The following is a 25,115-nucleotide window of genomic DNA, read 5'->3' as shown; positions in this document are numbered from 1 at the left end:
ATTTATAAAAGCTAATGTTTCTGCCTTAGGTAACTACACTGAAAGTAATACTGTAAGTTCAATAAAGCGCATCAAGAGCGTTGGCCCATCAGCGAACGAACAATAAAGTCTCTGAACACTGATAATTCGGCTGAGAATTCGAGTTTCGCTGAACGAGCTGTTAGGCATTTCTTTTTTTTTTCCCCACTTGCAACATGTATATGAGACAGTATCCCTCAGAAATTCTTCCACAAAGACATCCCTACCCTTAGGCAGGTAACCTTCAAGTGCTTTGCCATAGTCAAATTAAATAAAATTTAAAAAAATAAGTAAGCATTATGAGCATTAGACTAATGTCTCTGTTTAATTCTTTCTATATATATAGAAAGAGAAAGAATTAAAGTTATAGAGATTAATAAAACCACAAGAATCAATCTGTCAAAATCCGATGCCTTTTTTCATTAATGCTCCTATAATTTTTCAATGCAGGAACTTCTGAGAGCACCTGTTTATGTGCTCTTAGCCCCCCAAAAGAAAATAAGTAGCGAAATAGTAAAATATACTGATATTTTCTTAGAGTTTAAAGAAAACAATATTATTATGGCACAATTAATAAACTCGCGGCTTTCCTTACTCATGGCTATACACAAAAGCGGAAAATTGCAAGACAAAAACTTAAATAATTCTTGAAGAATGCAAAAAAAATCAGATGTTTTTTGCCATGAAAACCGATATAAACATTACAGAGTCGAATTTAACCAAATTAAAATAATATACGTCAATTTATAACACAAAATTACAAAATATTTGAGAAAAAAAAAACTTTCTGAATTTTCACTCACGACCACGCGCATTGTAACTTTTACGATGGAGCTGCCACGTAGCGCAAAAGCCCAGTAAAAAACAAAAAAAGTCATATGACTTCCTGTTGCCACATTCCATGATGTGGGGAAGGGTTAAAAAGAGGAACAGAAATGACATTCATACGTCTCAGCTGCAATGTGCGAGAAGTGTGCATTAAAAACCGAATTAGATGTCTGTAATTATGGATTAGCAAATAAACAAGTCTTTTACTTACGTTTAGTTAATTAGTTCTGTTATTATATCAAGTAAATTGTGAAATATTATTTATATCCGTAGCTTCAAATAAACTCTGCATCAAAAATACCCGAAGTTGCAAATAAAATAAGAAATTTTCCAAGTTAACAAAAGTAAACTATCTTGGGAACTATCGAAAATCATATTGTTTTAGTGAGAAAGTATTCCTTTTATCCTAGCAAGCAATCGTATATGAGAAATAAATTCAATAACTAAAGTGAAGGGTATTAGAAACACAAAAATATTTCGATATTATTGCCGTATGCACATTGATTTTCCATAAAATTTAAATATATATATATATATATAAATACGCACACACACATGTATACATACATAAAAATGGAGGTTTATGAATGGAAAAAAAAATTAAAACATTTATATTTTTTTCTTTTAAAGTCTTGATTTTCAAGTTTCCTCAAAATTTTCATTTGATAACAAAATCCATAGCATAAAGCGAACAGTTACTGTTACAAGGTCAGATCGCTTTCGAAGCATTCTACTTCTTGAAAACTCCCGAAGGGCAAAGTTCTGACAGTGATTGATACTTTTAGAGCCGACACTAATGAGTTCATCTGGATGATTCTCCGCAGGTGTAGGGGGATAAAGAAAACTGCTTAACGCTTTTGGTGGATACACTGACAGAAAGCTTTGATTACAAAACAATACCTTATCTCTTTCAAAACGCTCGGAGGGTTAATAACTATATTTTAAAATCCAGGCTAGTTTTAATGTTCATCTGTCCTGTCCTGTTGATTTCTCATCTAATCAAAGACAACTTGTCAGAAATAAAAATCTCTTGCAGCTCATCACAGTTCTTGTTATTTCAATTCCAGTGCCACCATTTGAAAACAATTCTTTTGCATTTCCATGGTGTCCTTTTTTTATTCCTATGATATATAACAATCTGAACTAGACAATCATTTCCACTCAGGTAACAGTTGACACTCAGGTAACAGTGAATAATAAATATAATTAACACTCAGGTAACAGTGAAGTCTCTATCTCTTGAGTATTTTGCCTTTTAGTAAAGTTATAAATTTATTTGTATTTATTTGTACATTCCAAAATTTTATCAAGCATATTTATATCAACTATTCTAAAAAATATTCCTATTCAATCCTTTATATCCTTAGCATGGTGTTTTAGGCCAGGTAATGCTCACAGTATTCATCTTATTCGTCTTTGAGCAGTTTGCATACTTTTGATTTTGCCACTTACAAGATTTATCCTTACTAACGTAGAATATATCATCATCTTTCCATTTTCTTATATCATTATTACTATCATCATCTGAAATATATTGTTCAGATTTCCTGCTGATATTATTAATCTCTATATTTTTCTCACTCAGATCACTATTATTCTCGCATCCAAAGGTTTCCTTGTCTTCTTTTTTTCATCAGATAATTCTTGAAGAATGCAAAAAAAATCAGATGTTTTTTGCCATGAAAACCGATATAAACATTACAGAGTCGAATTTAACCAAATTAAAATAATATACGTCAATTTATAACACAAAATTACAAAATATTTGAGAAAAAAAAAACTTTCTGAATTTTCACTCACGACCACGCGCGTTGTAACTTTTACGATGGAGCTGCCACGTAGCGCAAAAGCCCAGTAAAAAACAAAAAAAGTCATATGACTTCCTGTTGCCACATTCCATGATGTGGGGAAGGGTTAAAAAGAGGAACAGAAATGACATTCATACGTCTCAGCTGCAATGTGCGAGAAGTGTGCATTAAAAACCGAATTTGTCGCAAACTTTGTGCATAGCGCGTGCTGGAAGGTTAAAATGTGATTTAAAAATTAAATTTACATAATAATATTACATAATAATATTACATAATAAAATTACACTATAAAAGCACTGACACATACTAACTAGAATTCATCTCTCAAAACATAAGCAATTAAAAAAAAGCCCCTTTACATTATAGACTGGAGCAAATTATCAAAATTGGCTTATGAAGATGCTTTAATGATCCTATTATTCATGATAAATGACAAGATATATTTGTAATATTTTCAACTAGAATGAATGCTCCCTTAAAATGAATACCTCCACACAGAAAAACTGGTCTGATGCTAATTTTAAAGCATTGCACTAATAAATATAAGACAAAGTAGAAGAAAACAACTCCTAGCAATAAAGATATCACTAGAAAATTATTGAAATCAGGAACAAATGCTTGCTATTTTATAATAATTTCAAGGGAAAACACATGCAAAGATTGGTGGCAGTTTATGCTGAAATGTTAAATAATGTTTTGAAAAGAGAGAAAAATGGGTATTAAAAAGAGTATTTCTATAAAAATTATATGGACTTTTCTTCCCATATATTACAGGATTTCTTATATTATAACATTACACAAAATAATATTGTAATTTGCATACACTTATATGAATATATATATATATATAATAAAACATAAAAATAATTTTTTAAATCGAATTTACTTTAAATTCCACATCCCCACAGATGGAAAAAGTGCAGATAGGACCTTCAATTTTTAAAACAGTTTCTCCTGCAGCATTTTGAATTCTAAATTGTGGAGTAAGAATACTCCACTCTTGTTCAACATAACCTATGACATTGCCTGGAGGGGCCATTACTTCCATTTTCTAGAAATGAAGCATATAACATAAGGTAAGATTATGCATGTATTTCAGGATTATAGATCCACAAAAGAGCATTATAATAATTTATTTGTAAAAATCAATAAAGCTTCATATAAATTCATAGTAAATTCTCTCCTATTGTAATTACACTCAACAAGCTTTGTACGTGAATGAAATAAATATTTTATGATGTTTAATACAGCAAATAATAAGAAGACATACAGCATAATTTCAATAACTTGTTCTTCTTTCAACCATGTAACTTTAAATATACTGTTAATGTATCTACATATTACTTACTAATGTCATTATTTTTTAGAATAAAAAAGATATTTCAATGTATAATCCCTAATTAATATTATATCAATTTAGATGAATATAAAAAGAAATGAAGTGCAGCTACAGTACACTAATGAGATGGTCATTTGTGAAAATTCAATTAAGCTTTTCTTCAACTTCTAAAACGAAATCACCTACCTCACATGCTCCATTTATTAGATCACATTTATAATTATTTAAATCATAAAAATCTGTCATTCTCAGAGTAGGAATACTTCCCCCCCCCAAAAAAAAACCCACAGACATCTATTACTTTAAATATGCACAAGCAGATGAAATCAATGACATGTACATTACCATGTATTTTGCATAATCTCATCTATACAAGCTTTTAGGACATTTATACATGAAATGACTGTTAAATTATGGTAACAAATGAGAGGCAAGAAATTCAATGTCAGTAGGATATAGACAGTTGAGAGATTAACAAAGATAATGCTATCGATATTCGACTAAGATTCAACTAACTAGAAAGCTCCAGGAACAGGAATATTCTAAAATTTTAGAAATTATCCCCCCCCCCATTTTGAAAAATTTAGTAATGAGATATTTTTAATGCCATTATGGAGCTTGTCAAACTGTGTGATTTTAGTGACAATAAGGGATAAGCTTGATATCACAAACAATCATAAGAAGTTCATTTCGGTATAATGTAAATTAATTAATTCTTGATAGGCTGGTTTAATTTTTGTAAAGAAAAAAATAAATTCAATTTTTGCTCACATTTTGAAAAAATAATTAATACTTGGAACAGCATGAAGTAGTGAATTTTTAAAATTGCAAAATCTGGGTGTTAAAAAAGCCATGATACCTGCTTTTGGATACAAATAAACTATGGTGATATAATGTAAAAAACTGACAAAGGATTTAATTTTTTTTATGCGCTGTTTTCATAATTTGTATGTCTTTTCATCTAACTAAATAAAGAACGACCTGTTTGTCTAAACTTCTGCCAGACTGAAAAAAGACAAATTAAAAAGGGGAGAGAAGCAGTTTTGAATGATGCTGCAATAAAGAAAACTGAAAAAATATCAAATGTGGTTCATTTGAGCAACTGATGCAACATGCCTAAAGTATGTATGTATATGCCCTGTGTGTATAAAGTATTACCTAAAGTATGTGTGTATATACCCTGTGATCTTTTTCTTTTTAATTGTTATTAATTACACAGCCAGAGACACATGAAAGAAAAAAAGTAAAAATATAATGCTAGAAGCATGGAGATATCATGCTTTTAAAAATAAAATACAGAAAATTCATCAGACTAATATGAAAAAATGACCCTGGGAGAAATTTTACATCATAATAGAAAATTTATTATTATTTAACTAATATATATATATATATATATATAAACAGACCTGCAGACAGCAAAAGCAGAGGCAACTGGAACATCGTAGTGGTCTATATAGATGAATAACTTCATTGCCACTCATGTCCTTTAATTTCATATCAAAAGGACGAGCTGATCCCAAACAATTTCGAGTGCAGCAATCAGTATCTAGAATAACAGATTGCATAATTTTATTTCACATAAAAAATGAATAAAAGTTTATGCAATCAAACTTCAGTGGATGGTCATTTGGATAATAGGTCACCCTGCTTCATAAATCAGAATTTTTTAGTCTTGATTAATTTCTATTTCACTTTTAAGTAATGAAAATTGATTTAAGTTACTTTTGAGATGCTGACTTTAATTCTCAGGCCACAATCAAACTTTCAGTGTGAACAAAATTACTCGTTTCCAAAGGAAAACAGGTTCATATTTCAATCAAAAGTTTTTCTTTTTATTGACTGCAACTAGACTCCTAATTTCCATTTAGTAATCAATCAAATCAGATGGCATTTGCCAATCACAATAAACAAACAGGAGCTAATCATTTTCTTAGGGAGAGAAAACATAATTTTGTTTTCCTGTGAATTTTTCATTCAACATCTATAAAATTATTAAAAACTTCCTCCAGAACCAAAGTAGCATCATACTGCATAACAATACCATAACTCCTAGATGTATACATGGATGTCCCAGGTTTTTGGAACATCCCGTTCAATAATATTATAAACCAGGAATGGTCCAACCTTGGTAAAATTACAGCATTTGCAGATGATGTTGCCTTCGTGGTCAGCAGACAAACACAAAAAGTTCTTCAGCAATACTGCCAAGAAATAGTTAATATATTACAGCATCACTGCAAGAGACATAAACTAGAAATCTCCATCCCTAAGTCATAATTAATAATCATTCATAAGCTGAGACAGAAAATTACGAAATAACTCTGAATAAAAACAGAGACAAGTAAAATTAAAAACATCAAATCATTAAAATACCTATGGTTACTGCTCAACCTAAAATTCAAACTTCATAAAGCATCTCCAGGATATAAAGATTCATACCCACCAAATTGAATAGAACCTTTACAGGATGCAAGTATTTAACTGGGGATTGAATCCCCACATCACCAAGATCTTATATAAAACTGTCATCACAATGATCTTCACATATGAAGCTGCAACATGGGCCCTGCCGACAACGAACGAAAAATAACATTGCTAAGAGCCATTCAGCAACGGTTGATACTAAATATCTCACGTGGCTTTCAAACCATCTCCAGTTCTGCCCTGAATATCTTGGAAGGCATTATGCCCCTACATCTTCAAGCAATCAACGAGGCTATTTACTTTTCAATCCTTCATCTCAGAAAAAAGCATCAGGTTCAAGGATTGCATCTATTCTGCAGATGATTACAAATAATGCCTTCCTCCATATAAAAGACATCCAGCAGATCCTCATACCAAAATAAAATCCAAAAGAACATCAATCTAAGGAACAAAGGAACTGAAACCTACACTGATGAATCAAAACTAGGAGGGAAAGTTGGAGGTGCAGCATTCTTTCCAATCCAACAACATCTGGACTCTGAAATAAAATAGAAAGGGTACTGTATACCTTCGAACACTTTTTTTTAATTTTTAAGTTTGTGCATTTAATTTTCATCATTAAGTAATTAATGATGAAAAAAATGAAGAAGCTGAGTTATTTAATGACCATCAATTTTGTATTTTTGGAGTTAAGTAAGAAAACAAGCAAAAAAACAGCAATATTTACAATAAGTTAGAAACACTGTGCTAAAAAAAGTATAATATATTTTCATATTTTGTAAAATGCAGACCCATCATAATGATATTCTCAATGAGGTAGACTATTAATTTAAAGCTAGGAAGTTATTAAAAATTTTTTTAAGCTAGAATGTGTAATGTAACAAAGAAAAAGCATATTTTCTCATTAAAATTCATGTTTAACACATAATAACTTTAAAAAAATGCATTTATCAATCAGTAAATAGTCTGTCTCCTTATATGAATTGTTCTAAACATGTATACCAGTTTGCATACAATTTCAATCATAATTTTTAGAGATATTGTGCTTCATGTTAGCATTAAAACACAACAAGTGAAAAACAAGATAAAACGCATTTAAAGAATTCAAACACACAATTACCTACTTTTGATCAGTTTGTACACTTAAAATTCAACTGATTTATAACTAATACCCTCTTGTTTTTCAGAATTTACATTTTTTTTTCTTTCTTGCAGCTTTAAAAATTTTTCTCTGTTTTTTAAAGCCAAATCGGGGAATGTCGTTTTGCATTGTCGATACGGTAACATCAAACCTTTCATACTCGTTTGCAGTGTAGTAACCAATATCTATACCTAATTTATCCTATCTATACCAATATCTATCTATATCTATAAAAATTAATGAATATTACTCAGTAATAAATAAAGCACTTATCAGCAATGTAAACACAAGCAAAAATGCATTAGTGAATTCATAACACACAGCTTGAAAATATGCTAGAACTTTGTTTTGTTGCCATCATAAAAATACTTTTTGGTCTTTAAAATGCAATTAGATAAAATTTTAAGCCCCGAAAATAAAAGTAAACAACTCTGACACACCCACTTTGGCCTTTTAAATATTTACGTGTTATGCACTTCCAATATGCTTTTCGAGGACAAGGTGTCAAATAAAGTATCATAACTCCGATTTAAATGAACGTAGGAACAAAATTCAAACAGTTCTGGAAACATAACAAATAAGACTTTCATCGAGCATAAGGGAGGAAAAAGGGGGGTTACCAAAATCTTGGTTTCTAAGGTATACAGGCAAGCAACTCCAATAACATACATCAAATGAAACTCAAGGCAATAAAAGCTGCCATCAACATTGTGTGAATAAATAATTTCTCTAAAATATCCATTAACTCAGACAGCCATGCAGCCATATTCTCCATCCAAAATCCAGACACCAGGCCCATGAAATTAATCAAATCTCAAAAGATCTCAATTTTCAAATAACCATAATTGGATCAAAGAGTGCAGCAGTAACACTGGCAACAACACAACCAACAGTCTAGCAAAAGCAGCAGTGCTTTCTCAAGAAGGTGAGTTTCTCAACATCAAGCTTTCGAAATCGCAACTAAGACAAATCCTAAATAAACGTCTAAGCCACGCATGGTAAGAAGAGTGGAATAATGCCACAACAGGCTGACACATTCAGCAGTTCTTTGCAAAAATAGGCATAGATATCAGAAGCTCCAAGTCCTTCCTAACTTATCATTTCATTGGTCATGGCCCATATCCAGATTATTTTCTTAACCTCTTTAATAGCAACAATCGAGTCTGTCGAGTCAAAGGAGATGTAGACCATTACCTATTCTTCTCCCCTCTTACAAGTCATCAACACATTCAGAAACCCACCAATCTAGATCTTAACATCAAAATACTAGTAATATCACAATACCATGTGTATCCAAAAATCATGAAAACACACTAAAAGTTCAATGTTCTATACCTGTGCTAAGTCCCACATTAGACCGAAAACGAAAAAGTGAAAAGAGCAATGACTAGGCTTGCATGCCAATATTGATTCTGAGCAACATCAACAACTTCCATGATTTTCAAAACACCAAGCATGTTGAGACCATGAACTTTACTTATGAACTCTGGACTGAAAGATCTAAGCTCAATACAGTCTTACCTGTAATAAATATCCTCACATAACAAAAATCAGACTCCCGTATTTATATAGTTAGAGCATTATCTGTAGAGGTTGCCAAGGTATTTCATGCTACATATTGCCAGAAAAGACGAGTATCATCAGTGCTGTAAATATGCTCTGGAGATAATCTTTCACTAGTAATGAGTTCAAGGAATTCATCTGCACATAGTTTAAAAGCTTCAGTATCAGCTAAAGCATCTTCACCTCAAATTTTTAATTGCCTTATATTATGGCAATTTTTAAATTTGGTTAACTGACCTGTCGAATATGTGCACACAGTTTTTAAGTTCATTTCTTCATGAACTATTTTGGCTTGAGCCATTAGCACTGGACCCATCAATGGCAACGCTCTGGCTGCGACACTGTCTGACCCATTCAATAATCAATTTTGTCATGATCATCACTTTTAGCATAACGAACAATTTTTTTGTTATTCATTGTGAGTGGGGTGTCAAAATTCACAAAAAAATTCAAAAAGTTCCTTTTTCTGTTTTTGTCATATACAGTTGATTTTCCAAAGCCATACTCCTCACATAATTTTGAGACGGATATACCTATAAACCATTTTTTTTAGCAATTCTACTTTTTGTTTAATGGATATCGAAAGATGCTTTCACTGTAGATCCTGTTGCAGCTCCAGAATTAGGAGCTATTTTTGATGTAATTGAAAGTTCAAGCTTTAATTCTCATAAAATTGCTGTAATAATAACAGTCTGCAAAAAATAATAAGCTCGATCAAATTAGAAGATTAAGGAACAGCACAGTCTGCTACATTAACTGAAATTCCTTAGAATCAGTAAAGGTAATTTTAACCTAGCACACACTATACATTATTGACTATGTATCCAAGATTGGCGATGAAAAACAAGTTGTTCCACTAAATTTTGTCTTGCTTCTATCACGTACTGAATTAAGCCTGAATTGTATTAGTTTAGTTATTTATTATACCTATGTCCATTTCTTGCACATGCTTAAACCTAATCCGAGTCCTAAATAAATAAACTCCCATATACACTTAAGGCTTATCTAGGGATGGCACTAGATACTGCCTGATGCAGTCTCTGCTGCTCCGAAATTCTGCTAAAAAGCGCCTCCCTAAGTTCTAAATTTTTGCTGCTCCTAAACTTTGGATCCTAGTGCCTTCCCTAAATTATAAAAATTTTATCATCCCTTAATTTTGCTGCCCAGTGTGGCCATACAAGCTCTAATGTCGGTTCTGGGTTTATGTGAATAATATATCAGTTATTCTTAATTTAAATAGCACTAAATGTAATCTTTTGGCCTAGGTGGCCATACTCTTGTTATTCAATTACTACTAAAAAAAATGTTTAGACACTGCTGCATGAATCATTATGCAAGTTGTCATGTATTGATAAACATGAGGTTATGAAAACAAAATATAATAAATAATGATTCCCCAGGTCTACATCAGGGATATGAAATATTAGTATAGCTCGACCGCCTCATCCGCGACCATGAGCGCAAACATACATGTGCCAGTCGGACCGAATTATTCTCAAAATAGGGTGGATAGATGGAGACTTTCTTTCCCTGCAGCATAGCTCTTTCCAGGAAGAGAAGACCTTCCATGTCGCAGCAAGTAATACCGCCCCTTTTGGACAAGTCTATGTGTTTTGGCAGAATGCCAACCAGGGTTGCGCTTGAGATGGTCGAGCTATAGGTATAAAATCGATGATGTTCCTAGAACTGACATATTTTATTTAATGTCTAAGTGAAATTAAGAATCGGGAGTCTCCACATGTTTTATCATGGAAGGAAAAATCAAATGTGTATGCTGCCCCTAAACTTTGGTATATAAAAAAAAAAAAGGTTTGTGGCCTTGAGGTTCGGATTTTAGTTCATTCCGGATATTGGGCATCTGGATCTCGGACTTTGTACTGTATAACATTCCAGAAGATGAACTAAAATTAAGATGTGAAATTCTGTAGCAAAATCTATATCAGTTTAAAAAGAGATTAAATGTGTAAATTGATTTACTGCCGAAAAGAACCAGCAATTTCACCTCAACTAAAGAGATCAGGATATCATCCAATCAATAAAGAATGAAAAAGCAATGGACCAGAACAATCTAGCACCAGTGATTTGAATTTTCCAAATTCAGTTTACACGCAATATTGTCTTTACATTATTGGAATAAGTAATATTGAATTAAAAGAATTTATATAACACTATATATAAAATATGTGTATTTTGTTTGTTTTTCTTTTTTCCTAAAAGCATAATTTTCCTCTTCAAACTGATCTTTTACATAGATTAATATTAAAAATGTTACATGTTTTGCAATCTACTTTTAGTCTTTAAATTTCAGTTTTGAAATTTCAACATAGCAAAATTTCAAGCAATGCTAATTTTTACAGCCCCATGAAGTTAATTATAATGGTTTTTAATTGTATCATAAAATGATACAACTTTATTATCTTTATTTCATCCTTGTTAAAGATTATGAACAGAGTGAGAGAAAAAATATATATGCAACAAAGATTGTGTTAGAATTTTTTATAACCTGTGAAATAGTAAAATGACCAAGAAAGATACACCCTTTGGTGGTATAAAAGTTTTTAATCATTTTCTCATGTTGCATACATAAGTGAATACTGTTATATCTTCACATACCACACTTTGCAACATTTATATTGTTTTCAATCTATTACACTAGATAGCAATTCAATGAAACAGTTTTGTGAATTTGCATTAGATTATTACTTTGAGCTTATATGTACACCTTGCATGAAAAAAGAGGGACAATTCTATATCTCCTATTCTACTGGAATGATTGTCGAAATTTAATTTCCCATGTCTCGAAAGCACGGCTTCGGATATTTATTAGATTTATATATACCAATTTGTTTTCCATATTTTGATTTTACGACTCAAATTATGCCTGGATATTACATTTTGTAATTTTTGGTGGGAAATTTAAAAATTTATCTTGGTGCATTTTTTTTCAGTTTGTGTCAAAAATAATTCACTTGGCAAACTTCGTAATTCATAGCAACCTACTTTCCTTTCCTTTTTTCATTGTACACGAGCAGAAAAAAAAGTCATTGTTCATACTTTCAAATAATTTTAACAAAGAGCATAAACCACATTTGGCGTTATTATCACCTATAATGAATATGCCAAACTTAAAAACGCGCCAATTGTAAATTCATATAGATCTTAGGAATTTTTGGATAAAAAAACTCTTAATTTTTTGCAGGTATGCTTAAAAATACAGCTACTTTAAGATGATGAAGAAAAAAAGGTTATAATTCAATTTTTTTTTCAGAAACTTACAAGAATTATTTAAAAATACAAATTTTAGAAACAAATCTTAAGAAATGGGTGAATTTTATTTGGACTGAACCTAAATTTCAAAATGTTAAAGTAAGAATCAAATAAGTTTAATAAAAAAAAAAGATATTTTTAAAATATACCAAATTCAATTAACATGGACGAGCTAAAATTTTGAGAGCCAATTTTTTATCACAACTTAAATTTCAACAATTGGTTCAATAGAACAAGAAATATGGAATTGTCCCCCCCCCCAATTTTTTTGTGAAAGGTCTGAATACAGTAGCACTATTTAACTATAGCAGTAGCACTATTTAACTGAGAAGGAAATTTTTTTGCACATTTAAAATACTTATTTTCTCTTGTAAATCTTCACATAAAAGATACATAGTAATAATTTGTTTTCTAGCAATAATTTCATCCACTGTTGCATAGTTTTGAGTTTTATGAAAACGCACTGTATTCTATCTGAAACTTAATGTATTACAAGGCAGCCACTATAACAATAAATAATAAATCATCTTGTATCTTGAATCACTAAAATATCTTGAACCTTGGAGTTTTGTGATTTAAGGCATGTAACAAAGGAATATAAATCTGGTAAAGCCCCTTATTCTATTCTTGTACTTAAAGAAAATTCTGCACATTTGTATTCCTGAAACATCAAAGGCTTCATGAATTCTGAAGCACTCACTCCTTAGCTATCTAGTAAACACAATTACTCCTTCAACATGGAACAAAATTTTCGAAAAGGACAATCAATACAATATCATCAATGAGTAAAACATTTTAATGATAATCAACAGCTTTCAGTACTAAAATTATATATGCCAGGTAAGTGAAATAAAACTACAGCAAAATTTCTACTGCTAACACAGCAGATTTTCTACATATCACTTTTTTTTGTCTTTTCATTCAGTATTTGGCTGTTTTCAGGATTATTTGCATCACATCACACACATAAGTCAATATACTGCAGGGGTTTTCACAAAAGACTAACTCAATAAAGGGTATTTCAAAGCCACATTTTACTGTATTGACATTTTTAATTGAATTAAAGCAATTGCAATTACCTAAAATATAATGTATACAATTAAAATAATACATGTAAATGAAAAATACAATAGATAAATAGTTTTAAGTGTTACATGATAATAACTTCAGTTCAAACTTTTTACTGTAATTAAGAATTGTTTGGACAATAAAAAACACTTTTTAGTTAAAAAGATAAAAGTTTACACAAACTTATTATTATTTAATTTGTTATATTTATTATATTGTCTTGCTTATTAAGATTAATTATACAATGCAATACAATCAATTTCAGCAAAAATAATTAGTTTGGGAAAGTTTTTTAACATAATAATTTTCAAAAAAAAAAAAAATCATCAGAAAATACCAAAACGAAAAAGAAAAAAAAATACCTTCTTTAGCTGTATATACCTTTTGACCCATGCTGTTCTTTATGGTGTACTTGTTTTTTGTTTCAAAACTTAACAATGCTAAAAAATAAAAGCAAAAATCCAGTTAAATATGGATAATAACATATTTATACAGATCTAAAACACACGAAAGAAATTAAATTCATACAATTAACACTTCATAAAAATAAAAATGCAAAATATTTAGCTATAACTGTATAAATCTCTGTTTAATGTATTTTAAATATTATTTAAAAAAGTGCACATACTATAGGATGGGTTTCTTCCATGACAGTGGAAGAAATTGAGGGGGAGAAGAAGAAAGGGAAGAAATAAATTATGATGCATTAATCAAGCTGCAAAATGATAAGATTTATTAAAAGCATTTTTATTTATTCAAAAATAAATATTTTTAAGTACAGTAATTAAAACATTTTCTCCGAAAAATCTAATGAAAAAGGTGGTAGAGTTCTTATTGATTTACTAAAGTATGAAGGGGAAAGATAAAGTTCTGAGCAACAAATAACACCAAGGAACTGAACAATAACTCAAAACACCAATTTATAACATTCTTTGGTATTCTTTGAAATCAAGAGAGTATGATACTGTTTGTAATACATCAAATCCTGTTGTATGGTGGAAAATAATGCATACAATTTCTAAAATACTAAATGAACTATGTAATGTAGTTGAGATGCTTTTAAACTGTCCTTCAAGCTCAGCAGGATTAAAGTGAATGTTTTATTTTTCTAGTTTATTCACTCAAAATTATAAAACAGGTAACTGCACACAATAGAGGGGAAAGCAGTGCACTATATTACATATATTACAGTATGTAGGGGAAAGATAAAGTTCTGAGCAACAAATAACACCAAGGAACTGAACAATAACTCAAAACACCAATTTATAACATTCTTTGGTATTCTTTGAAATCAAGAGAGTATGATACTGTTTGTAATACATCAAATCCTGTTGTATGGTGGAAAATAATGCATACAATTTCTAAAATACTAAATGAACTATGTAATGTAGTTGAGATGCTTTTAAACTGTCCTTCAAGCTCAGCAGGATTAAAGTGAATGTTTTATTTTTCTAGTTTATTCACTCAAAATTATAAAACAGGTAACTGCACACAATAGAGGGGAAAGCAGTGCACTATATTACAATTCATTTCAGTATGTTAAAGATAAAGTATAATCAATTTTGCTTTTTATTTTTTTCTGAATAACTGTTAAATTTCTATTTTATTACTGTTGTGAACTGAAATTCAGTTTCAAAATTCATCCAAAAATTATAATATCTTGTAGTTTTAAAGCTTTACTGCTCTTTTAACAATAAACAAATAAAAATAGATAAATTTATTAAATGATAAAAAATGAAAAGGATTTTTTCAGTAACACTACAAAAGAGTCATACATTCAAAAATGCTAAAACCACTGCTTGAAAATTGCATAACGTTAAATGTTTATGGTTTTCAAACTAATTACTCATTTATTTAGCCCCCTCCCCCATAAAATATAATCAGGGTGCCTTGGTACATTAGAAAATTTAACAAAATTACCTTCATTTATGGGTATGTTACAGTCACAGAATAGTAAGACAAATCCATTTACTCAAGATTCAGATATTTCACTTATTAAATATAATTTTGTCCAACACTAAAAATAATTTCTTTTTCCAGGCAGAAAAAGAAGAAACAGTTGTTCATTTTAAAAGAACCTACACGCTCATATAAATCTTGTTAAATGTAAAAATTACATCAATAGCAGTTTTGATGACAATCTTTTAATAAATCCATATTTTTCTCTAAAATAAATACGTATTTTAAAATTCCCCTACTTTCTTACATAATTCACTTAAAAAATGTTTAATGCAATGATGAAAAATCATTCTTAATATAGAATTCTTGAAAAATAAGTGCAATTGAAGAAGATTTAATTCCTTCAGTTATTTCAAAGTATGTGTTAGAGTTTTAAAATATTTTGACATATCTGAACTTCTGAAGAACGGAACCATTAAATATGCCCTTGATAAAAACGGTATATATAATGCTTTACTTTTTCATATACACTATCTACTTTAAGCACACAACTTTTGTAGCGAATTTCAGTCAGACTGTTAATAAGTTTCAGAAAATTATGTTCCTTTGTGTTCATCTTTTCTAGCAATTTCTCTTTATCTGAATTTGTAATTATATTACAAATTTTTAACATGAATTAAATTATGATTTTAAAAAATCTGCTGTTGAACATTAGAAATGTCCTATCACTTCTACTAATGAACATGTCATAAATTAAAATGAAGGAAATGAAAATTTTCACAGATAAAAAATTTAAATTAGTGTACTTTACATTAGAAATATACAAAAGGTATAGTAGACAGATTTCATTTATTTAGGGTTCATACACATTTCTGCACATGGTAATAAAGTACTTTTAAGGACCATCAATTAAAAAAAATTAAGGATCTACCAACAGATAGAAACTGAATGAACTACAGCAATTAGCTACAACCGAACTTTACTTTTGTGATCTGTACGAATAAAATAAATCTACAAGCAGAATGTATTATTATTAAACATAATCTAATACTTAATTACAAAACAAATTCAATAATAAAATCAACTTCCATTTTTCAAGTAATTAGCATTAAATTTATAAAATGTCTTGGAACATTTATAGTTTACATTTAAAAATTTAAAAATTAAAAAAAAAATATTTTAAAGACTTTTTATTTAAATTTTACTAACATATAGCTTCTGGTCTTTCCTTTTAAGCCCCATTCCTTATGTTCTTGCACAGTCCAAAGGTTTATGCAGATTTTATGTCTGGCATAAGTTAAATTGAGAAGCAAAATATAATCAGCATGACTCATAACAGAAGTTTGGCTATTGCCTCAATGGCTGCTTGCTTAGAGACAGAAAGCCACTGATTAGAACAGACATGGATGCCTGACTTTGATACTGTTGTTAAGTATTGAAAGTTGGCTGCTCTTTGTCTGACCAAGTTAGTGTCATGCAGATTTGCTGGAGTTGTAACTCAGTTAATATACAGCATACAATATTAAGTTCCAATAACCCACTGAAAAACCAGAGGCGATATTGGTTATTTTGTATTAAATCTCATTAGCTGCAAGGAATAAAGTTTTATATTAATTTTTATATTTTTGCGTTTTATTGTTACGAAATACTCAGCCACCCCGCAAATCAGGTTTAGGGTTGCCAGAAAATGGCAAGGAAAGACAGGGTTACCAGATTTGGCACAAAATCACCCATTTGGTAACAAAATTGGTGATATGACATAGACGGAGCGAGAACATTCTGGAACGAATTCTTACCAGTTTGCCATAGAATGTTCTCGAAAGCAGATCAAAAGATATATTAATCCAGGTTGTATGCGGAGTAACAGTGTATCTTGAGTTTTACCGAGAAGAGCATCTTCAGTGTGTTAGCTCCAAGAGTGATCGATCAAATTGGAAGCTGTATTTAGTGTTTTGCCATCGCCGTTATAGCCTGAAGACTATGTTGCTGATTGCTTGTGTTTCTCGTAATTTTTCAATGACTGTAATGCATTTTTGGAACTGTCTTTTGTAATACCAAAGAATAAATTGTGTTTTGATTCTTTATCAGGTGTTGTCATCAATCCCTCCGAATCCACAGCGTCGTAGAACACAACAATATCTTACATCTACAACAAGGATTAAGGAAAGCTTAACATGTAGAGATAACTTTCAAGGATGAGCAGTTAATTACATATAATTAAATTGTGTAGTTAGATATCCTTAGTCATAATAGATTTACATGGTTACAGTTACAATTATTATTATTATTTTTTTAAATTTCTAAAAAATATCTAAAGCACTAAGAATATTTTACAGCAGTTATAATTGATAATATTGGTTCTAAAATGATAGCATGAAATATTAGATTATTAGCATAATTATACATTAACAGCTATTGCTTTGTAACTATAACAAACAAAATATTTACGCATCTTTTTAATTTGAAAATCTTCCAGCCATTTTAGCTAATTTACACCAATTTCCTTCTCTTTAGCATCTTTTAAGTTTATTTGTTTCAATAAACAAATCAATGTTCCAACCAGTCTCTGCTTTATCTCCTAACTTGTTAATGTTTCAACAATGTGCCTCTGAAGAATAATTTTCTCTCTTTAATAAAATCAATTTCTTCTTCAGCGAGTTTCCTCTTATTTTAGAATTTTTAGATTTAATTACAGAATTCCATTATTCTAAAGAATTGCTTGTACTTAGAATGTATAAAATAAACTGCTAATTATGTTTCTTCAATAATATAAGCATTGAAAATAAATATGAAAAGACATACATTCAGGACCAGCTCCAGCCAGTATGGCAGAATTTTTAGAATTTAGTAAACCACTGAGCAACAAAATTTTTAAAGCAGACACTGAGATATATTAAATAAATCTTTGAATAAACTGTCAGTTTTCAATTTCTTTGCTTTCTTTATTTTCTTCAATGCTTCTGTTTAGAGAAAAGATGAGAAAGTACAGGGAAGATAAACACATTAAGAGAAAGACTTTAAAAGAAGGGAATCAAAAGGAAAAAATTCAAATAATTTTGTTTTCCTTGTTCTTCTAAAAAATTCTACAAAAGACAGGAAATTCATCAAAAATTTTCTGTAAAATACACCCATTACGTGTTAATTAAGACATTTTTCATGTTGTCACATTTTTGGGGGAATTGTAGGTCCATAAATATTGCCTTTAAATCCCTCTAAACCTTCCGAGGTTCAAGGTATAAAATCCCTACCATCATTGTAAGAGCAAAAAGCCAATAGATTTTTTTGGAGGGTGGGGTGGATTAGAAAAGAAAAAAGTAAACTAAATTCTCTGATACACACTTAAATATTCTGATACAATTACACAGGAAAAGCTTTTATCATGAAAAAAATATAAAAGAAGACAAATGAAATTAATTTAAAAATAACAGTAGTAGCTTTATTGTTTTTTTCTATAAAGTGTTTCAGAAACTATACATTTACAGCACTTATTATTTTGCTTACTTCTCAGAATCAAAATATTCCGAAATCACAAAAATGGAAAGTAATGTCACTGTAAGTGAAGGAGAAAATAAAAATGTGTTATTTTAATGCTATTTCCTAAATATAATTTATTATTATTATTATTATGATATTTATCAAAGTAATTAAGTACGTAAAAAAAATCTAAAAATTTGCAAATCTCCCAAATAAAAAATTTTGTATACAAACTGATCTTGAAATTGCCAAAATGCCACCAAGTTACCAAATTTAAAGCCGCATTATAAAAGAACTCATATTTCAAGAAAGGAAAAGTGTTTATATATATATATGAACTCTTCATTCACAAAAAGAAATAATTTTGAAATTTATGTTTCAATCGAGATGGTGCCTCATGCCTAAAGCTCGAGTATCCTCCATTTATATCAAGAAGTAATAATGAATTCAAACATTCAACTATAAATACATATTTGTAAATGCATCACCAAAAAATATTCCTCCAAAATATTAATTCACACTCAAAATAGCAGTCAAAAAAAAAAAAAAAAAAAATGTCAGAAGAGTAAAATCAAGGGTTCTTTTGCCAATTTTTGCTGAAATTAAGGACTTTCAAGGACCAAAATCATTTCCAAAATATCTAAGGACTTTTAAGTATGTTTAAGGACCGTATAAACCCTGTTACTATAATTCATAAACAAGTACTGCTTTGTATAAATGTTTTGTTGATTTAATGTTTAGACACTCAAGACTTTTTCTTCAGAAAAGACTGTAAATGCTTTATATGGAATTTTGTCCTTAATTCTGTTTAGCAATAGCAAAAACAGTATTTAACAACTCATTACATCCCATGTTCTTAGTCATCATAAAATCATTTTGTGTCAGGCTTTCATATGACTGCATTTAAAGTTTCTATTAGTTTTTGACAAATTGTAGAATATTACTAAAACTACAATCTTTGCCCAGCTATATTTTGATGTATTTATTACTCTATGAAAAGAAAGAAACACACACATTCTATGAAGAAAATATACAGAATTATTGTCAAGAAGAGGAAATGCACCTTCCAGAAGCTCCACTTTTTGATGAACCAAAAGCTGATCTATCATAGTTAAGTATTCTAATCCAGGGGGGCAAACAGGAATTCCTGTAGGCACAGGCATCCAGTTTCCTTCCACAGCTATAAGAGATAAAAATATATTCCTATGGCTTTTTTTGAAAACATAAAAGAATTGCATTATAATTTCTTTTACAAGATACTGACAAAAATTACTTGGCTAATCTTTGGAATATGGTAACAGGTAGTTTGGCAACACTTTGGTAAGGTGATAAAGGTTACTAGCTAGGACTTGAGCAGTGTACATGGATAAAGTCAAGAGTGTGCGCAATGCCCTTTTTGTGCAATTCTGGGATGTTTTTTAAGTGAAAATAGGTCGACGTGTACATGGATGATACCGTGTACGTGCAACTCTTAAAAACGCGGCTAGCAGTGGGCGATTCTGCACTTTCTCCCAATTTCGCACCTAATCTTCGTCATGATTAAGCACTTTTGTTCCATAAAAGTTCTAGCATAAGCGTAATTCGGCTAGCAGATTGTTAGAAAAAAATGTTGAGTAAAAAAAGTAAAACAAATAAAAAAAACATGCCTTTACTTCATGAAATCAAAATGGCATCCAAACAAAAACTAGCCGATTGCTGTAGCAGGGTTGGTCGCCAAATAATCGCCAAGTTACCATAATCCAAAGATTAACCAATTACTTCGTCAGTACATAAATGTCACAAAAAATTGATAAATATTAATGTATAGAAATTTAAAAAATAATACATTAACTACACACAATAACAATATTGTTGCATGCATACAGGTTCGTAATAGATTGAATGCACGCAGGTCCGATGATAGGTTAATAAAATTTATTATCAAAGGACACTTCCAAATTCTGGAATTTTTCACAGAAATACTCATAGGGGTATTCACAGTATCACAGAATACAATCAGTAGTTATACTTCAAACTACTAATAACATTAAATACAATGCAATGCAAAGCACATCTAAAGAGAAAGCTAACCCGGAAATATCTCCAATCTCGTGCTGAGCTAACAACTCACAACAATAACAGCAACTAACTAAAGAGCAGATGCTCTCTCTTCGGTCTTATGCAGTTTCCAACCACTGTCCAAGACATTTCTAATACTTTCTGCCTCTCAAAATTACTGGAAAGCAATATGAGGGTTGAATTATGGTTACAGCTAACATAGTGGTAAATTATATTTATTCAATTACAGTATCTATTATGGTGATATAGGAACCAGACCAAAATTACGCCAAGTTTGGTGACTTTTGTTACTTTCTTGCCAAATTTGACGACAAAATTTTGTTGACAAAAACCATTGTCAGCTTGGCGAAATCACATCGCCTTGAAACATCTTTCTTTCTGACCAAGACGATGGGACATTGCAATTGCTGAAGGCTCGATGACGTTGCTTTCTTGCGTATCCTTTAGAAGTTTTCTTACATTTTCCTGTTTAGCAATTGGTAGACATCTTGGATGTTGCTTCATTAGTGGATGATCCCCGGTATCGATTATATGTTGTGTTAAACTGGTTCAACCAACGTCGCAAGATGAAGGGGGGGGAGTTCTTGAATGAGATGTTTGGCAGCCCTCCTCTCTTCATTGCTTAATTATGCATTCTGTAATAACTCCGAGGTAACGCTCTCTGAAGACCGGATTCTGGAGGGTTATTGTTTCATTTAACACTAGTCACCGGTGCTGCAACTACTTCACCTTTCCTTATGATTTTCACTTTATCACTAATGTTGACAACTCTCACCGGGATAATTATCTTTGGTAAGTTGATGAGGGTTGAGACTACTAGTACTCCTCACATGGTTTAGAGTCCTTGGAATATTCCTGTACACCACACAGGAAATTTCTGTTTTCGACTAGGAATCCAGGATGTAAAAATTGAAGGGCTTGCAGCAAGAAAGGCACAGATAAACCTTGGTAGATTTTGTGTTCATGGGTCTTTTTTGTTACAATTTTTCATTCTTTGCATTAGCATAGCCATAAAAAAATCATTTTTACTAGCACGTTTAATGAGAACAAACTTTTAGAACGCAGGTTAAAAAATAAATTTTTGAAAATGTTTTTTTAATTTTACGAAAATTTTAAAATGTAACAAGCATTCTATTTTATTCTTGCTGGTATTGTGAAATCGTCTTGAGCTATAATTTATGGACAAATTTAACTCCATCATTAATTACAAATAGGGTTATGTCCTCAGATGCAGAATGCAGTTCGTTATTTTTAAAGTACAAGGAAAAATTGCATTTTCTTAGAATGTCCAATCTGAGTATACAAGGATCTGTAGTACTGCCACATATGCCATGTGGTGGTAGGTAGCACTTGCAAACATGATGTTAACCCTTAATTTTCCATGAATGTCGATCTTATCTGGAGGGTACCATAGTTGTGGCATCCAAATGAGTTTATCTTTCAGTTGTTGAGCCAAATCTTTTTGAATGATGGTAACATTGACTCCTGTATCGATGGGCATATTGCAAGGAAATCGATTGAAATATCCCATTATGAAAAGTCCATTACTGCCATCACTCACTGCAGAAATCTGAAGCACTTTAAACTGGGGCTTTTCATTATCTAGCAAACTCTGCCCCATGAGAAGGCCACTAATTAGTTTCCTCCCTTTTGCTAAGCGTGGTCTTAACTTCTGTGCCCTCAGGTGTGCTGCAGTTCCCTCATATGTAACCTTCAAAACCACAGTCCAACATTTTACGGTTGGTTTCTTGTCACTCCTATTCCATCAAGTCCAACTTTATTTTCAACTGCGTCTATTCTGCCTTCCATAGCCTCAGATTTGTTTTCTATTATGCAGGTAATTTCTCTTGACCTGATTTCTTCATTTCTTCTTGACCTGATTCAGATCTTTACTTTAAGGCTTGCATCACCTCTTTAACAGAGTTGACTGCCCCTTAAATCTTTTCTTGGAATGCAACAAAGGCAGTCACGAGCTGTCTTAGTTGCTCCTCCATCACTCTTGTCACTGGGATCCAAACCTCACTCCTAATACCAAAAAGTGTTGCATGTTTAAAGATTCATAATTGATTGAATGCAGACACAGGATGATAGGTTGATAAAATTTATTTTTATAAAACGAAAGACTTCAAAATTCTGGAATTTCCCATAAAAATACTCGTACAGGTATTCACAGTATCACAGAATGCAATCAGTAGTTACACTTCAAACGACTAATAATAAACGACTAATGTTAAATATAACACAATGCGAAGCACATCTAAAGAGAAAGGTAACCTAGAAATATCTCCGATCTCATGCTGAACTAACAACTCACAGCAATAACACCTAACTAACTAATTAAGAGCAGATGCTCTCTCTCCGGCCTTATATGGTTTTCAACCAGTCGCCAAGATATTTCTAGTACTTTCTGCTTCTCGAAGTTATTGGAAAGCAACATGAGGGTCAAATTACGGTTACAACTAAAACAGTGGTCAATTACATTTATTTAATTACAATACCTATTACGGTGATACAGGGACAGGATCAAATGTCGCCAAGTTTGGCAACTTCTGCCGATTTTTCGCCAAGTTTGGCGAGCCAAGATACCTATTTACTCAATGTTAAATGCACTTGTCCCTGTATTCTTACTTTTCTGGCACAGCCTGTCTCTTTTACATTTATGTTACATTATTGAGCAAAATACAACAATTTTACAAATGAATGAACTAAAATCATGTATCTATGCGCAAAATTCGTAAAAATATGTATTCTGAGGATAATGGCTGCTGTTACATGAAATGTTAAAATTGTTAATGAACTAAAGGACATCATAAACTGTCCTAGAGATCTGACATATGCATAAATTAAAAGATTTGCCAAAAACTATTTTAGAATATTAGCAGCAAGTAATAGTAATACAGTCAAAAGTCTTTAATCTGGACGTCCATAATCCGGAATGATCTATAATCCGGACCTTAAAGCTACAAACTTTCTGTGCATGCGTAGATGCATAATGCATCTACGCATGCGCGTAATACCTTTACGCACGCGCGTTTAATGCATAACGGACTGTATAAGCCAAGCTAAAATTATCTATCTATTTCAGTTAATGTTGCAGATTGCGTTGTTCCTTAATCTTCGAATTGGATCCGGCTTATAATTTTTTGCAGACTGTTAGAGCAATTTTATAAAAGTAAGCTTGAACTTTCCATTATGTCCAAAGGAATTTCCGATTTTGGAGCTGCCAAAGGATCTACAAAGCGAAAGCATGTTTCAATGTCCATCAAACAAAAAGTGAAATTGCTGCAAAAAATGGATAAAGGCATATCCTTTGTTTCTCTAACCATTCCGAAATCTGTTTATCAATTTCACGTTGCTCTGCGGAGGGGGGGGGTGCATCGATTTATTTCACTTATTAGAATCGCCCACTTATTTGTTTGCCGCATTTTACAAGGGTAAGAACAATTGGATTTTTGTAAATTTTCTTTTTCTTTTTAAGTGAAAATAGGTCGATGTGTACATAGACACCAAGTACGTGCAATTCTTAAAAACGCGTCAAGCAGTGGGGGATTCTGCACTTTACCCAAAATTCTTTTGCAGACTTTTCGTCATGGGCAAGTCCCAAATTGTTAAATCCATAGGATATCAAAAAAGGATTTAAAAATTAAACTAGTATTTCAATGGCGTCTTAAGAAATATAGAACTATATAAACTTATGCAATCTGAAATCAGTGCGTACACTAGATTTGGTGCGTTGTTAAATGGGTGCATTTGCTAGATTTGGCGGTTTTGCGCATACATTCTCGCTGCAATTTTTTTATGGTCCTCAAAATGGAATAGTACCAATAAAAGTATTAGTAAATTAAGTTAAAGAAATGATAATGATAGATTTACTTTTAATTCTATCAGTTCAATCTTACTGAAGTAATACAGATCATTTCTGTTTCCAGCTGAAAATATAGTTTCACGTAAGAAATGAAAAGAAGTGGAATTGATTTTCAGCCAGGTTTATCTGAACTTAAGCCCTGCCCATGCCTAAAGTGTAAAATGGCACTTTTCTGGGGGGGGGGATTTGTATTTGCATCAATTTATGTTAGTTCTATGATGTCAAAGTTTCATTTTAGTTCTATGATGTCAAAGTTTCACATGATATTTAAATTCATCAATTATTATTATTATTATTATTAAAAAGTATTTGGAAAAAATTATACTTAACATTAGCTGCTAATATCGGCTCACATTCATG

The 25,115-nt window shown here is 31.1% G+C and overlaps 1 protein-coding gene across 3 annotated transcripts in view; it reads right to left on the bottom strand.

The window, feature by feature from the left end:
• Positions 1–25,115, bottom strand: part of scramb1 (phospholipid scramblase 1) — a 62,196-nt gene that overhangs the window by 23,591 nt on the left and 13,490 nt on the right. For all 3 annotated transcript variants that reach the window (XR_004757416.2, XM_035354016.2, XM_035354007.2), the window contains exons 3-6: positions 19,896–20,012; positions 13,822–13,899; positions 5,403–5,542; positions 3,541–3,705 (exon numbers count right to left, since the gene is read on the bottom strand). Coding sequence is in view for 2 of the 3 variants with exons in the window: in XM_035354016.2 (XP_035209907.1) it covers positions 3,541–3,705; positions 5,403–5,542; positions 13,822–13,899; positions 19,896–20,012 (500 nt within the window). In the remaining variant the exon portion in view is untranslated. The remainder of the gene's footprint in view (positions 1–3,540; positions 3,706–5,402; positions 5,543–13,821; positions 13,900–19,895; positions 20,013–25,115) is intronic.

Source organism: Stegodyphus dumicola, chromosome 6, assembly GCF_044657685.1.
Source record: "Stegodyphus dumicola isolate Sdum_Otavi_A_Nest chromosome 6, ASM4465768v1".
Classification (NCBI taxonomy): domain Eukaryota; kingdom Metazoa; phylum Arthropoda; class Arachnida; order Araneae; family Eresidae; genus Stegodyphus; species Stegodyphus dumicola.
Note: the sequence above shows the minus strand (reverse complement) of the source record. Positions and strands in the feature narration are given on the sequence as shown.